The 12,851-nt window shown below is 34.1% G+C and overlaps 2 protein-coding genes across 2 annotated transcripts; one reads left to right on the plus strand and one right to left on the minus strand.

Annotated features, from left to right (window-relative positions):
• Positions 1-169: 169 nt before the first annotated feature.
• On the minus strand, positions 170-5,026 carry MetRS (methionyl-tRNA synthetase 1). The gene is made up of 14 exons (XM_066286846.1): positions 4,520-5,026; positions 4,197-4,462; positions 3,560-3,703; positions 3,246-3,502; positions 2,873-3,193; positions 2,537-2,819; positions 2,321-2,485; positions 1,985-2,204; positions 1,718-1,931; positions 1,429-1,665; positions 1,056-1,193; positions 779-1,001; positions 514-716; positions 170-457 (listed from the first exon to the last, which is right to left on the minus strand). The coding sequence occupies exons 1-14, from the start codon at positions 4,623-4,625 to the stop codon at positions 451-453; spliced, it is 2,784 nt and encodes a 927-aa protein (XP_066142943.1). The 5' UTR covers positions 4,626-5,026; the 3' UTR covers positions 170-450.
• A 345-nt stretch (positions 5,027-5,371) lies between these two features.
• Hydr2 (abhydrolase domain-containing protein 2) lies at positions 5,372-10,656 on the plus strand. Its single transcript, XM_066286853.1, has 7 exons — positions 5,372-5,714; positions 6,497-6,669; positions 7,318-7,485; positions 8,001-8,187; positions 8,255-8,488; positions 8,547-8,662; positions 8,721-10,656. The coding sequence occupies exons 1-7, from the start codon at positions 5,560-5,562 to the stop codon at positions 8,897-8,899; spliced, it is 1,212 nt and encodes a 403-aa protein (XP_066142950.1). The 5' UTR covers positions 5,372-5,559; the 3' UTR covers positions 8,900-10,656.
• The last annotated feature ends 2,195 nt before the right edge of the window (positions 10,657-12,851 follow it).

The following is a 12,851-nucleotide window of genomic DNA, read 5'->3' on the forward strand; positions in this document are numbered from 1 at the left end:
GTATATTATTGTATATATATCATAATAGAACATGTAAATTATATAGAAATTAGACTTGTAAATATATGTAACTAGCTATGATTTAATGATGCAGCCGTTCATTATGTAAATAAACATTTTTGGTTTTATTTTAAGGAAGTGAATAGAATTTCAGGCATACGTACGTATATGACTTAATACCTTCACGTTTATTAAAAAAAGTGCGACTTACTTCAAATCCCTTTTTGCTGTAAAATAAATAAATAAATAAATAAATTACATAGAAAGGCCTGTTTTATAATTTCTTATTAATACTTTAGATTATTTTGCCTAACTTTCACTAGGAGGGCGGCGAAGTCGATTGCCAGAAAAATGGGCTTATGCAATAGAACCGCTTTCTTTAAGGGGTCAGCAGATGATTGGATTTTCAATGATAGCTCTGTTCTTTAATTACTTTTCAGGTTCCTTAAGTCATTTGCTGCAAATTTTATTAAACTGTGAGTCAAATCCGAAAAATTTGTAGTTCAAAATTACCTCTTTTGTGTTTTCTTTTTTTCATTTTTTGCACCATTAAGAACGTTATTGCTATCGGCAGATTTGTTCTTTTTCTCAGATTTACTAGGATCGACACCCATGATAGCAACTAGTTGTTTTTTAAGGGCCAAAAGTTTGTTTACTTCAGGCTGCCAAATGGACTTGTCGACGCCACTCTCTTTGAGTTTTCTCACCACAAAACCCTTAAGAATTTTCTATATAGAGTTATTCGGCACAATTAACTCTAAAAAAAAGCAAAATTTACCTGTTTGGCAACGGCCTCCTCCAACATCTCAGGATCCACATTTCCATTACACACACTCCAACTTGAGGAAATCTCTTCTTTTGGAGGAGATTTTCTTGACTCCTGGGTACCCGCAAATTTCTTCTTGTATTCTTCAATTAGTTCTGGTTCAATTTTGGTAAATAATGGCTGTGGATCTCCAATTTGATGGCCACAGGGCAACAAATTTACAATTTCAATGTTCCTTTAATTCTCCAGTTGTAATCACACGTGTCAGAAGGATATAACGAAAACTTACTCAGGGTTTAAGACGAAATCCGTGCAATTTAGTTGGGATTTTAATTGAGCGCTAGTTTCCGGCATGTAGGGTTGTAGCAGAGTGGCAAGAAGGCAGGCTAAATTGGCGCATACTCCTACCACTGTGCCTCCCCTTAGTCTAGGAAAAATGAATTTTTATATTGGTTTTAACGGATTGATTTTAATGTGAAGATTCTGCGTTTTTCATTGCTATTAAAAACCCAAAATAAGGGCAAACTTTTTACCTCAATAGAAGTTAATTCAGACTTTCTTTGAATTTAATAAGTTTGATAAATCCTGATTGCAGAAGGCAGTGATATTACAACGAAAATTTTGATCGTAAAATTACTGACCATACTAAAAATATTCCTTACCGTCCAGCATCACCTTCCTTCATCCGGACCCATGGCTGGTTGACTTGCATATATTGATTTCCTTGCCTGGAAATGGCCAAAATATGTCTTATTCCATCTCTCAAACGACACTTTTCCAATGCTGCGATATATCCTTTCAGTTCTCTAGTGCATAAAGCCAAAACTATATAATCTTCCGCGGTGAGATCCATTTGAGGGATCGTTTTGTTGAAATTGTTTTTAAGAAAGATTAATGCCCTATAATTTTCAATTTATAAAATAAAAAAAAAAACAAACAGAGCTTCCGTACCTATTAATAAAATTTCCAAGATTGTTGAGTAATTCGGAGTTATTTTTTGTAGCCAAGTCGCTCCAACTAAAGCTGGAATCTTGGGCCTCAGGACGCACATACAAAAGGTAGAACCTCCAAACATCGCTGGGAATTTTGGTATCTCTCGCATCATTACCAAACACCCCTATACCTCTGGATTTAGAAAATTTTCCATCCTCATAATTTAAATATTCTATAATGTCCACATTTGTTGAACTGTCCAAATAGCTTAGAAAAATAAAGCACCTGTGGCCATAATATGGGAAACAGTAATATAATTCCTGTTGGCTCCTAGCAGCATTGCAGGGAACAAGATGGCATGAAAAGGTACGTTATCTTTTGCCATAAATTGATATAAATTGACTTTGGTTTCTTGAGTTGGACGCCACCATTTTTCGTAGTCAGAAGTATACGCCTTGCTTATGGACAAATACCCAATGGGAGCATCGAACCAGACGTAAAACACCTGTATTGAAGGGAAAATTGAAAAATGTGGAAGAATTTTAGGGCATTAGTTGTTTCCGATTCGCCCTATGTCACTAACCTACGCATATAAAAAATTAGTGAATAAGAACTGGTTACCTTGTTTCTAAACCCATCCAAAGGTACTGAAACTCCCCATTTAAGGTCTCGAGTGATACATCGAGGTTTCAGACCTTCTCTGAGCCAGGTTTTCGCTATTACATCCGCATTGTGAGTCCAGCCAGGACTAGACTGTTTTATCCAGTGGTGGAGCAATGGCTCCAGCTTTAGAACAAATATAATTATAAATAATTATTAAAAAAATTAGTATGTCACCTTAGGTAAATCAATGAAAAACTGACTGGATGATTTCAATTTCGGAGTATTTCCGCAAATCTTGCACTTGGGATTCTTTAGCTCGACTGCATTAACCAATTTCCCGCACCCGTCACATTGGTCTCCCCTAGCATCCACATAGTTGCACCCAATATTGGGACACCCTCCTTCAACAAACCGATCTGCTAGATATCGATTGCACGTTTCACAATGGAGTTGATCTACTGATTGAGTGAACATGAATCCGTTGTGGTCGAGTTGCAGAAACAAATCTTGGGCCAATCTAAATAATGTACTTTGTCTTTGTCTGCTTAGAAGACTTAAAAAAAAACTCACTCTGTTTGAAAAGGGGCAGAAGTGCGTCCAAAAGCATCAAAACTAATGTTGAACCATTGGTAAATTTCTTCATGGATTTTGAAATATTTGTCGCATATTGCTTGACAAGACAAGCCTTCTTCTAATGCTTTAGTTTCGGTGGCAGTCCCATACTCATCAGTACCACAAATATACAAGGTGTTCTTGTTACACAGGCGTGAAAACCTGGCGAAAACATCTGCAGACAACACACAACCAATAATGTTCCCCAAATGTGGAACATTGTTCACATATGGCAAGGAAGAGGTTATTAGAATGTTTTTTTCTCCTGACTGAGGAAGCCTACAGTATTACCTGGTAAATAAAATTCTGCATAATCCATTTGAAAACTTACACGATTTTTGGTTGAATTTTAAGTTTAGGTAAGGAACCTGGCAATTTCTTCCAAGCTTTCTCTGCTGATTGCAACTCTTCTGCACTCACAGATTCAATCTCATGTTTAGGGGACTCTTTTTCTTGTAAGGTAGTATGAGGGAGTTGTTCTTGGACATCTGAGGTGTGAGGAGCTAAATACTTGGAGCTTTGGAATAAGACTTGATATGACAAAGAGCCTATACTATTTTGTTGATGAAAAACTAAGGAGGTGGCATCCTATAAGTGATAAAATTGTTATTAAGCGATTTTAAAAAGGGGAATAAGGATTATTACCTTGAATTTGGGTAAATGCTCAAGTGAGTGCAGCCATTTCGTGATGTTAGGTGAGTTAGAGAAGTAGTCTTTTGAGAGTTTTTCAGATTTGAAGATTGGGTATAAGGTGGAAAAAATTGCAATGTCTGCAATAGTCAGAGTGTTCTGGAATATAAGTATATGTGAGTTTCTAGTAAGGGGAATATTCGAAGTCTCTTAATACTTTTTTGTGAGGGAAAATTCAAAACTTTCACAGAAATTACAAATATTATAGAGTTATGGTTGATTAGTAACATCTGCTAAATTATGGCAATATTATCCAGCAAAATGCTGGATATATTAATTAATTATCAGTAGATAATATAATAAGCATAACTAGCTAATTATAGATAACAGCTTTCATAATATTATCCACATGTTTATAAATCAAAGCAAAATGTAGAACATTGTTTTTAAAACCCACATAAACATAATAGGAATTTTTACACCTAAAACATTCTTAGAAATAGCTCAAAGGGAATGTTTTATGTTCATTTTTGGGGAGGAGAAATTTCATTAAAAGATTACATCATCTCAAACAAAATCCATATCTTAACTAGGTTTTATAAATAAATATCTGTGACACATGTTTTAACCCCAAAACGCCATCACAACATACCTGCACTAAAAATTCAGCCCCTTCAAGCTCTGAATTCAAACTTGTTAACAGAGCTGCTACCGAACTTTTAATTAGTTCAGATTTCACATTATTTCCTAAAATTAAAGCAATGCTGGGCGCCAAAACTGAAGCTTCAGACTCCAAAATCTCCCTCACTTTCTCTTTTAGTCCTTCAGGAGGTGGAAAGAGCAACCATATTGCTGCATTTGGAATGAATATACTATCCTCTATAGAATCAATAGTAAGATATGGGAGGCGGCCTTTTTCTAGGATTAAAATGATTAGGAACTTAAGAAATTTTGTAGAATAGGGATGCAACTTACCATTATGTCCAGTAAGCTTCACAGAGTACTTGATTTTGGAGAAGTTGTTTGCTAGAACAACTTTAAGAGTAGCAGGATTATTTTCATTCCCTACGAGGGTGCCCATGTTGCAATTTCAGAACTTGGAATTCGCGTAATAGTTTCAGTAATGGGAAATTTGAAATGGGGTCGTTTGCCTAGTTTTTTGGTAAAAACGACACACTAACCATCTTCCACGAAAATGTGAGGTTAGATGACGAAGTGAGGGTGACTGTAAGAGACATATGACGAGAAGAATTTTGTAATGTTGCCGGTTTGTGAAGTTATATCAAAAATTATTTTTGTCCTATGTGGATTTAGGAAAATGATTAATACGTGCAAAAACCTATGTAGCCCATGTAATATGAATAGGAATAAAGACAAAACCCACCAAATTTTTCTTCAAAAACTTATAGGACTTGTTGGAAGGGACATATGGTTTGGCAACGACGAAAACCAATGAAAATTCGTACTTTGGCAGTATACTCCCCGAATGTCTCTGTCCTTTCTTATTTTGAAGACTAGAAGTAAAACTAACAAGATGTACCCGTCCGTGAAATGTTTGATTTAACAGCCATGCGCAATCTAACACGAGAATCATCACCTGAGTATGCGACGATGCCATATTCTAACCTTAAGGATTTTATTCTACGGATTTAATGGAAGATCTTTAATATACTGACTAAAACTTATAAAATTTAATAACTTGAATAATTAAAGAAAATAACTCAATATATTAAAATAAAAAAAGATAAATTATTTCTTAGCGTTTCCTTGTAATTATCTGGTTAATTCGAGTAGATTTACCCTTATTGGCAATGACGCACAGAAATGTTTTCCCATCTGTCAATCACCGCGCCCGTATCACACCGATTTCTGGTTTAATTGTAAGCCAGTCTCTCAGAAAGTAATCATAATATCTTCTAGAAATTGACTGAAAATTAACGTAAATCTGATCCCTGCTATCATTTGGTCCACAAACAAGCGCGTCAGTGACAGTTTCCTTCGGGAACGAGCTAGCAATGTCGACGGCCCTCTTGGCTGTAATTGCTGTTATCTTATGTATCCTCTTCAGGATTCTCAATGTAAACTCTCAGCCCCAAAGGCCCTCGATTTGGTGTGGTGACAATAAGTTCCTCGACAATGTCTTGAAGATTTCACCGCTGTTGAGTGAACCGTAAGTTCAGCGTTTTACTTGCAATTAGCGTGTTGGCAATGCCACAAAACCTTCACTCAAACATTCCAAGGATCTATGCATTTTTTTTAATGTGAAATGTGAAAAGGTATTATTCTATTAATGTGCTTTATGACGATTAAATTCTATATTTAGGCTTACAAGAATATTCGTAAAAAGTACCCAGATATACCCTCCAAGCCAGTTTTAAGGCTATAGGTAAGATACTGGGGTACTGTGCTTATTGAGATGTTTTGTATTAGCGTCTTTATATGACTCTCTGACTTAATGAACGAGAGTAGTTACAGCATAGTGTTACCAATTGTTTAGGTTTTTATGGAAATCTAAAATACAATTTTGTTTGGGTCTGAAAAGCTTAAAAGTTTTGGGTTGTTTGGAGTCCTTTTCTATTTTAAACTATCTTCATCTAAGAAATATTGTGTATAAAATCAATGAGAAATTAATTTAATTATTTTGTGGGGTGGTAACCACACTTTATATTCATTAATGTCCTGTTCATATTTGATGCAATTTTTTTCTCATGAGTTAATATACAATAAGCAATCAATTATTTCTTATATGTAGCTATTTATTGAATTTTTCCTAGTAGATGTGACTTATAATCAGTCTTGTTAGTTATTTAATGTAGATAAACACTCAATATGATGGTAATTTGTGATAATACTAAGTAAATAGCAATATCAATGGAAGGTTAATAAGTTGCAAATTATAATAAATTGCTTTTATTTGTTAAGATTCAAATATTGATACCAATTTTCTTCCAGATACGTTCCTACAAGATTATGGGGTTTCAGTGGCCATGTCCAGACCATAATCCACAGTGTTATTGGTAGGGTAAAATGCCCATGGCCCATGGGGGAGCGTATTTTCCTCACCCTATCTGATGGCACCACCTTAACTTATGATATGTACCAACCTTTAGATACAAACTTCCCTGGTAAGTTCAGTTTAACTTATAAAAATCATAGGTAAGAAGCCATAAATTTAGTCAAGTATATACTTGGTAATATATGGAAAACGTTCCTGGATTTAGTGAATTACATAAGTAGTTGCTTAATTGGAATTTTTGGTAACTTAATTGAACTGATTAATCTCATTGAGATTAATGATGCCATAATTTTTCGATGATAAGGTGAGAATATGATATTTACTGTCATGGTGATTTAATAAGTAGGTATCACCCGATTTTCAATAATAATTTGGCACTAATTGCATGTTTTGCACATATTTTCATTAAATATATTATAATAAAGTGTAATTTATATTGAATAAGTATTATTAAGTAGATGTGCTACAACTGAAACAAATGCAAACTTGCATATTTGTTACTTATCGTTCCAACATAGAAATACCTGATTTGTTGCTTCAATGGTAGTTAAATAATATTGATATTTGAAGCATAGACAACCTTATTCATTTACTAGAACAAATTAGCCTAATTATTTATAGATTTTCTACAGTGGTTTGCTTTTAGCAGTATTTTACTTAAAATGTTTAATTAACCATTGTTGAATTCTGAGTATTTTGTTTGAAATTTCTTTTTCAATATTAGTTTTCATATATTTTCTTTGTTTTGTTTCCCCAGATGACGTATCAATTGCCATATGCCCTGGTATCTGCAACACCTCTGAATCGGTTTATATTCGAACCTTCGTTCATTGGGCCCAATACCATGGTTACAGGTGTGCTGTGTTGAACCATGTAGGAGCCCTTCCCAAGCTCCCAGTTACTGCTCCAAGAATTTTTAGTTATGGTAAGTATTTTACCTTGCAAACAGCCATTCCATAGTGCGTGTTCAATATGTATATGCTTGTTATCTTTTGGGTCATCAGAAATATTCAACACAGCGCTGCAAATACAAGTAATCGATATAGATAACTTAATCAATAATTATTATTGACTGAGTTTTATTGTCTTTTGTATTGGCTAAAAGTTTGATAACGTTCCAGTTACCGATGCTAAAGACCATAAATTAGCTGTGGAAGAGGGTTTCAATGGTCAAAGTAGATTAATTTTTAATCCTGATATCTAATATTCTATGATGCAGTGTTATTCATATTTCGTTTTAATTAAGAAAATTGTTGACACATTTTTAGTGAATTGTTTATAAGTTATTAAGAATTTATTTATAAATTAATGATAAATTGTTCCCGCAATTATTCATAATTTATACTAAATAATTGGATATGTTGTAATTAACAAAGTCTTTTAAAACTGGCTATATGCTTGATTCATAAACTTAATCATAAGAATCACAAAATTTCCCAGGAAATACTGACGATTTCCACGCAATGCTCCTGAATCTCATCAACAGGCACCCGAACACCAAACTAGTCTGTGTAGGCTTTAGTTTAGGTGGTAATCTCGTCACCAAGTATCTGGGCGAAAAGGAGAGGGTGAAACACCCCAATATCATAGGGGGTATATCGATCTGCCAAGGATACAATGCCATTGAGTAAGTTTCGGTACTCATTAACAATCCTTGTTCGACGAGGCTTGCTGTTAAAGAAATAAATTTAAAGGGGCACCAAATGGCTACTCAACTGGCAAAATTTTCGACGTTTCTACCTTTATGTGATGACTGAGAATTTAAAGAATATAATTCTGCGTCACAGTAAAGTGTTGCTTAGTGAAGAGGCCAAACAGAGGTTCCAGTTGGTTGAAAATGAAATTATTTCTGCTGCAACGTTGCCTGAGTTGGATGAGGCTTATACAAGGAAGGTTCATGGGTTCAATACGATTACGGAGTTGTACCAGTAAGTTTTTTCTGGGTCTGAGAAATATTTTTTTAATAGCAACGTTTTTCTGTTGTAGCTGGAGCTCAAGTATTAACTATCTACATAACATAGAAAAGCCTATAATTTTTATAAATGCTAAAGATGATCCCATAGTACCTGAACCTTTATTGGAGCCCATAAGAAAAATTGCCTGTAAGTCCTGTTTATTTTATTTTATTTTCGGTAAATAAAATTCTTTCTTTGTTATCAGGTAAGTCTTTAAACATTTTGCACGTAGAAGTAGCCCATGGAGGTCATTTAGGCTTCTACGAGGGAGGATTGATATATCCTAATCCGATCACATGGCTAGACCGCACTTTGGTGGCTTTAATTGGAAGTTTGTCTTTGCATTACGACAACAAAATCATGAAATCTGGTGGTGTAAATTAGCAATTTTGTGAACTTTGTTGCTACAAAAACTGGTTAGTTTCATTCATTGTCAATTTTTTTTCAGATTAAAGTCGAAAGAGACTTTCTTTTAATATCACTAAAAAGTTTCAATTTTGATAATGATCTGTGATTTTGGGAGAATAACTTCGAGAGCAAAATTTTAGTGCGAAAATGATCTTTTCGTATTTTCTATTGAACCCAAATTTATAGAGCAGTTTTAACTGTTCTACCTCAACTGCCTAGTCGTTTTTGGTAGTCCCGGACTTTCTCTTCCGGTTAGCTGTGCGTGGGTTTTGTTGAAAGTTTTGATGAATGATATTTTTTTATGCGTAACGTATTATATCAACGTCCAAGTTACCTGCTATTTAGGACATCAAATAAGGCCCGATTAGCGTAAGTAAGCTTTTGGTGTAAGTATATCATTTGAAGGTGTGTGTATTTCTTATGAAGGAAACGCGATTTTTGAACTCGACTTCAGTGTTTATCTTCTTTTAGCTGTACACGGTGATTTCTCCATTTTGTCAAGAGTCCACGAACAACATTTTTTTGTTTAAGAATATTATATTTGAAGATTTACATTGCGAATACATACTTTTATCAGAGTTTTGAGCTTATTTGTGTTCCGCAGTCGCTATTGCATCAGGGTTTACAGTTTATTTTTGCGCTATACAAAATGTTCTTCGTACAAGATAATTGAAACTAACATTACGTTAGACTATACATATGGCTTAGAAAAATGTCTGTTTTTTCGAAAATATATGCCTGGTGTTATGCAGAATTCATGTTCAATAATTTTTGGCGATCTATGTGGGTGATGCACATCTCGGTTCTAAGAGTAGTTTTGCACTTTAAAAGACGTGAATTCTAAATGCTAAATAACACTAACGATTTTTACATAAAACTTGGTATATTGAAAATGACAACATCGTGATGTTTTTTTTGTTACCAGAGCAGGAAATGGGAATAAAGGTCTCTTGCAAGTTGAACAAGGATCGATATTTGAATTTCAGTGGGGATACCCAATGTTACTGAGGCAGTTCAGCTCATTCCAATGTTTTGAAGGAATCTTTAAATATTTATATTTGGATTTTTTAATTCGTTTTTTAATTAAGAAATACACATATCAGGTTTTCGCCAGTTGATAATTAAACGGCTAATATAATTTTTTTATAAACAGTATTGTCTTGTTGAGCATAGTGTCATCATTCTGATTTCACTGATGAGAGATTAAAATTATAGCAATTCAATCAGTTGGGTTTTTTCTATTTTGTAAAGTTTCTTCAGTTCAAAAGTCATTAAGAAAAGTTCCAGTTTCATCCAAGTTTACTTCAATTTTTATAAGAACTTCTATTTAAGTCAGTAATTTAATTTTTATTTATAATTCTCTTTTATTAAAACGTAATTTTCCTTATCCAAGTAATTCTCTTTACCCGAACATCCCCTCGACACCCAGCCACATGCAAGTTTTGTACTTATTGTGATATAAATTAGTAGTTTAAGCATTTTTTACTCTTAGCAGGCCAATATTTTTGTACGTTTTTGTATTTAAATCTCTCTTGTTTATACTCGGACCAAGATACTAGATTTAGGTTCAAAATGCGGTTGTGCAAAACTGATGGCTGTTTCGTATGCCCTTTATTGCTGTGCTTTTGATTAATGGAAAGCTTGTTTTTTAATTTGAATGACGTAGTTTAGGAGATGTATTATTTATTAATAAGGATTATTGTTAACATGAATAAATTTGTAACGATTGAGAAGTGTTTTATCCGCCAGAGTTTTAAATTGAAGCGTTGGAAATCGAATAATGAAGTTTTATATAATATAAAGCTCAGTACTGAGTGAACAAGAAATTAAGGAACTGAGTAAAAGATTGATTTTATTAGTTCTATAGAAATATTGAAGTGAGAGACAAGAAAGTTAACTAATTGCCGATAATGATCACTAAGATGATTTATTTAGTTTATTGTGAAATTTGACAATATGGCGAATGCTAAGTTTTTTCTAGCTTGCATATTGCGAAGGACTAAGACAGATAGTAAAACTGACCTTGATGTTATGATAAATATTATAAAAATGAATATTATTTCACATTTGAATTTATAAAAGAAAAAGACGATTGAAAGGAATTAAATAAACTCACCCGAAGAAGTCGCTCTTGATATTTCCCATGAATTTACTTAGTTACACGTATCATTTAACATCAGCAAAAATATTGAATAATGAGAATATAACTTGAAATGCAAAACGCGATCTCGTAACACAGTTATTCCATACAAATTTTGTATTGAAAGCCAGAGGGCCGAACTCAATATTTAAATTATGTTAGCTCTAATATATTTTTATTGGACATCTGATATTTTTCGTGGCTGCTTTCGACGCCTTCTTTTTTTAATAAATACGTCATTGGAGCTAAATAAAATTCAGATTTCCGGGCCATAATATAAAAGAGAGCGTGATGGCTTGTTTTCAAAAGACCACCCGCTCATAAAAGTATGAATATATAGGGGGAATTTCAGCGGAACTAGAAATATGTGTTTGGATTTGGGCCCATTTCCAGACGATTTGCTTTGTACACTTTGCTGATCATCAATGTCTTCGGCTCCACTGGGTATAGGGTAGAGAAAACGAACTACCTACCTGATGATGTCATGTCTTTCAAATATCTTCGAATTAGATTAATAGACTTAAAATCGAAAAATGTTTTTGAGTATCTGGATGAATTGTTATTAATCACCTAAACTGATTATTAGTTTCGGCGATACTGAATTTTTATCACTGCTTCAAATACGCATTATACCTACCCTCTAAGTTTCAAAGACACAAACTGATATTGCACCCTCTGAAAGCGCGTAGGTAACGAAAAACTTTCCTCTGGAATGTAAATTCCGTTAAATTTATGTATCTCGGGAGTGTCCGTAAGTTTGGGAACACGTTTTCCATTAAATTTGAAGCCAAAATAAAATTGTTTAAGTTTGCCCTCGCCTGGCAGTAAAACAGCCGAGGCCGGAATAAACTAGGGAAAGTTTTCACTCACTTTTAGAATTTTCTGTAATATGAATATAAAATGTGCTCTTCGATTTTTCGAATTTGGTTTGGCGGTGAACAATAATAATTATTAGCGTTATTAATCCTCAGAGAGCCATTGGCAACATATTTACTTGGTCCCTAAGCAGCTGAACATCTCGTATTTTTTCGTAATAGTGGGTTGTAGATACAAAGGGGAAGTGAGGGTGTTTTCAAGTGGCATCGTCAAATTTAATGTTCTTTTAATAGGGGAAGGTGCGCCATTACGAAGCAGCGGCAATATTTGGGCAAAAGTGTCTTCAGTGAGTTTTGTTTTCTTTCTGTAGAAAACCTTATTTTCTCGTTAGATTTCCTTGTACTGCGGAAGCAATTACATGCGGTTTTGTAGTCTTATAAACGTATTTTAATGTCTGCATTTTTTATTTTATAGTGGTATAAAAGACAGTTTTTCTTAATGCTCCATCCCAAAAAGAATCTATATTTTTTCGGATATTCGTTCAAGGGGACTATTTTGAGATGTGAGTTGGGGTTCTTTTCGAGACGCGTCTCACTCCGGAATTATTATAAATAGAGTAAAGAAATTATGAAAAAATAACATTGGAATCTCTAAATCTGGAGAAGGGAGCCAGAGGGAAAGGGTCCATAATAAAAAAGATTAATTTTCATTCCACCAGAATGTAAATCTTAGAGATGAACCTCAAATTGCTTCCTACGCTTTGTAAAGGTCAAGTATAGACCGGATGAAATAAAACTTTTTTATGTTATAAAAAACACACTCTTGACGGGACTGAAGGGGGTGTCTTAGATGTGAGGTTCATTTATAATTTGGGATATAGGGAGGCCTCGCTATTTCACCCCCTGAAGTCAAGAAAATACACTGACTAACTAATCCACTGAATAAATTACGAGCGTAAGATTGTTACTTAAT

This window comes from Euwallacea fornicatus, chromosome 10 (assembly GCF_040115645.1).
Source record: "Euwallacea fornicatus isolate EFF26 chromosome 10, ASM4011564v1, whole genome shotgun sequence".
Taxonomy (NCBI): domain Eukaryota; kingdom Metazoa; phylum Arthropoda; class Insecta; order Coleoptera; family Curculionidae; genus Euwallacea; species Euwallacea fornicatus.